Genomic DNA, 3527 nt, shown 5'->3' with positions numbered 1-3527 from the left:
ACCAACATTCTATCAAGTCTCTCCCAAATGGCTCTCCTTTTCCAAGTGAAAGCAGGCCCCTTGAAACCCAGATCAAAGAGACCAGCCTTGTGGATATTATCACTGAAGGTGTTCATCTTGGCAAGATTTGGGACTCTTTCTCATAATTTTTCAGCAGTAGAAGTAATATAATTGAAGTCTCCCCCCACCATCCATAGGGAGTCCATCTATTGGCTGATGTTAATCAACCTATTCCACAGCTCCTTTCTAGCATCCTTTGTGCAGCCAGCATATATGAAGGTAGCTTCACCCTCATGTCCATTCATATTGAATGAAAGGAGGACAAATTGTGGATGATCAATTAGAATATTTGAATTGATTTCTCTTCTGCAAAAAATCCAAATTTTATTGTTAGTGTTCTCAAAGTGGGTGAAACCAGCAAACTTTTTAATCAAATTTTTAGGGTTCTTGTAAACCATGGGTTCAAGGATAACAATACACCAAAGCTTGTATTTAAAGTTCAGGTATAAAACTCTTTTTAGAGAAAGAGGGTTAGCCATCCCCCTTATAATCCAGCAAAGTAGATTAATCATGAAGTGGAAGGTGTGGAGAAGGCTGAGATCTTGATCTAGTTCTTCCTATAAAATTTGGAGAGTTATTTCTTGCTCTTTCAGCCTTCATAGAGTGTACCCCTGATTGTAATTTTTGCACTCCTGGTTTTCCTGGTTTTCTTCTTTTCCTTGTTGTTTTAATTTGCCACTCTTCTTCAATGATTTGTTTCAGTTCAGTAATGATTGGTTCCTTTGGAGCTTTATCATGGATCTCTGTGATGATTTTCTTCCCCTTCTCAACTTTCAAAGGGGATGTAGGAAAGGGGATGTAGGTGTGAATTGTGATTTCAATATCTTCCTTTCTAATTGGTTTGTGTAGTGGTGTGTCATCTTGGCTATTAAGTTCAGATAGCTCTCCAAGGGGATCAACATCTGATGGAACCTCATTAATTCTTGGGGGTGATTCTTCCATCCTTTGATTTATTTCTTGTCTGTTTTCAAACATTGTTTTATCAGCAATACTCCTTGTAGCATTTGTTATAGCTCTTTCAGTAACTGTTTGGTTTCTTCCTGTCATTTTCCTATTTGAGGGATGTAATCTGTAACATTTGTCCAAAGTGTGACCAAACATCTTGCAATGTGGACAATAATAAGGTTTTTTTTTAGCTATTATATCCTGTCAGAACCCTTCAGCATCAGAACCAATCCAAATTCTCTTCAGTTCTGGGAGTGTGATATCTCTTTCAACTTGAATTCTAGCAAGGCTAGGTCTAGCCTTATTATATGTGGGGGCATCCACTCTTAGAGGTGTACCTAATGCTCTACCAATGTTAAATAGAGCATTTAGCTTGAAGTAGGGGAGTGGGAGGCCAGGTAGCTTGAACCAGAGGGGGACCACAAAAGGTTCTTTACCAGGATCAAACCCTAGGGTCCATTTTATAATTTTCATATTTGTTCCAGCAATGTTAACAGATTTTTTAGCAAACAATCTTGCATAGTCTTCCTCAGCTGCCAACTGAATTAGGAGGTGCCTCCCATCCAATAGCCCAATTTTCCAATTACCTATAAACTTCAGTGATTCAAAAAAACTTCTAACTAGCTCCATTTTAGGATGTCCTAGCTGAAATTTGCCCGCCAAAGTGAATTTAACCTCTTCCTTTAATGCATCAATTTCCTTGGTAGTGAAGTACACAGCTGTTTCACCTTCTTTAGACCCAAGAGGGTGAATACAAGGACTACTTCCTTTTCTAGCAGTAGGATCATAGAATTCCTGTGGGAATACCAAATGATCATAATCTTGTAAAATTTCAGTTGATTTTCCAACTACACCAGCATAGGTTGCTTTTGTCCATTGGGAATTTGTGGATATATCAATGGAAGAAGCCATCACACTTTCAGAACAATCAGGAGCTTATAGTTTAGCTAAACAACAAACAGCTGTCCAAGAGGAAACAGAAAGTCAGGCAGAGCCACTTCTGAAACCCAAAGTGACAACAAGCAAGAGAAACCAGTGAAGTTTTTTTCCCCAAGGGAATCCCAACAAAGAAGAAATCCCAAAGACTAAGGGAAATGGGTAAAGATAGCCCCCCCAGTATTTAGTGGAACAAATAAGGATAAAAAACCAATGGAACAGTGCCACTAAAATGAGCTAAAAATGGAACAGCAGCCACCAATGTACCAGTGCCAAAGAAAGGTTTAAAGGAGCAGTAAAGGAAGATCAACCAGTGAACTCTTTGTTCACCAAAGGAAGCCAGCAGGGCTAACCCCACCAACACCAACTTGAAGCAGCAGCCACATGCCTTCATCTTGTCAGAAACCCTAGCAGAGCTCTTACTCCAGCCTCCAGCATCCTATATATATATATATATAAATTAAAATGTCCTTCTAAAGAGGGCGACAAGATTTCAATTCTGGTGACCGTCAGCTTCCAATTGACAACTCCTCCAACCAAAAATAGTGGTGACACATAGTAGATAACTTCGAAAATCTTATCATGCTTTTATTTTAAAAAAACTTTAATAGCACAATCATTTGCATCACACATCAATTCAAAAGGTTTTTCCCAATCTTGTGAAATAATAATTGGTGTAGTGACTATTTTTTTTTAATTATTCAAAAGCTCTTAGGCCCTCTTTTTCAAAATTAAAAATTACATCTTTTTTAAGTAAATGGCATAGAGGCTTAGCAATTTAAAAAAATTCTTTAATATACTGCTTGTAGAAACAAGAATGTCCTAAAAAACTCCTCATTTCCATCACACTTGTTGGGTAAGGTAAATTAGTGACCAATTGAATTTTTGCAGGGTTTACTTTCATACCATTTTCTAAAATTTTATATCCCAAAGAAATTCCACCTGCCACCATAAATTAGCATTTTTCCAAGATAAGGACTAAATTTTTTTCTTCAAAGAGCTTAAGAACTTTTGATAGATGTTCTAAACATGATTCAAACGAAGTTCCAAACACTAAAAAAATCATCCATACAAACTTCAATCCCTTTTTCAATTAAATCACAAAAAATAGTCATCATACATCTTTGAAATGTAGCAGGGGCATTATATAAATAAAAGGGCATTCTTCAAAAGCAAATGTACCATAAGGACTGATAAAAGTTGTTTTCTCTTAATCCTAAGGAGTTATTTGAATTTAGTAGTTGTTTTCTCTTAATCCTAAGGAGTTATTTGAATTTGGTGATAACCAGTATATCCATTCAAATTATGCAAGTATTTATGCCCAGCTAGTTTATCCAGCATTTGATCTAGTAAGGGAAGTGGAAAATGATCTTTCCTTGTGAAAAGATTTAATTTTCTATAATCAATGCATATTCATCATACCGTGACTTGTCTTGTTGGTATTAACTCATTATACTCATTTGTAGTCACAGTCACTCCTCCTTTCTTAGGAACGCAGTGAATCAGACTAACCCATGCATTATCTGAATAGGGTAGATATTTCAAACATCTAACTACTTGTTGACCTCACTTTTGGTTGAGGTCTA

The 3527-nt window shown here is 36.7% G+C and overlaps 1 protein-coding gene across 1 annotated transcript; it reads right to left on the bottom strand.

Annotated features, from left to right (window-relative positions):
- Positions 1–1209: 1209 nt before the first annotated feature.
- LOC110035856 lies at positions 1210–1917 on the bottom strand. The gene has a single exon (XM_020740170.1). It carries the CDS (start codon positions 1915–1917, stop codon positions 1210–1212), a length of 708 nt encoding a protein of 235 aa, XP_020595829.1.
- Positions 1918–3527: the final 1610 nt, after the last annotated feature.

This window comes from Phalaenopsis equestris, unplaced genomic scaffold (assembly GCF_001263595.1).
Source record: "Phalaenopsis equestris unplaced genomic scaffold, ASM126359v1 Scaffold200367, whole genome shotgun sequence".
Taxonomy (NCBI): domain Eukaryota; kingdom Viridiplantae; phylum Streptophyta; class Magnoliopsida; order Asparagales; family Orchidaceae; genus Phalaenopsis; species Phalaenopsis equestris.
Note: the sequence above shows the minus strand (reverse complement) of the source record. Positions and strands in the feature narration are given on the sequence as shown.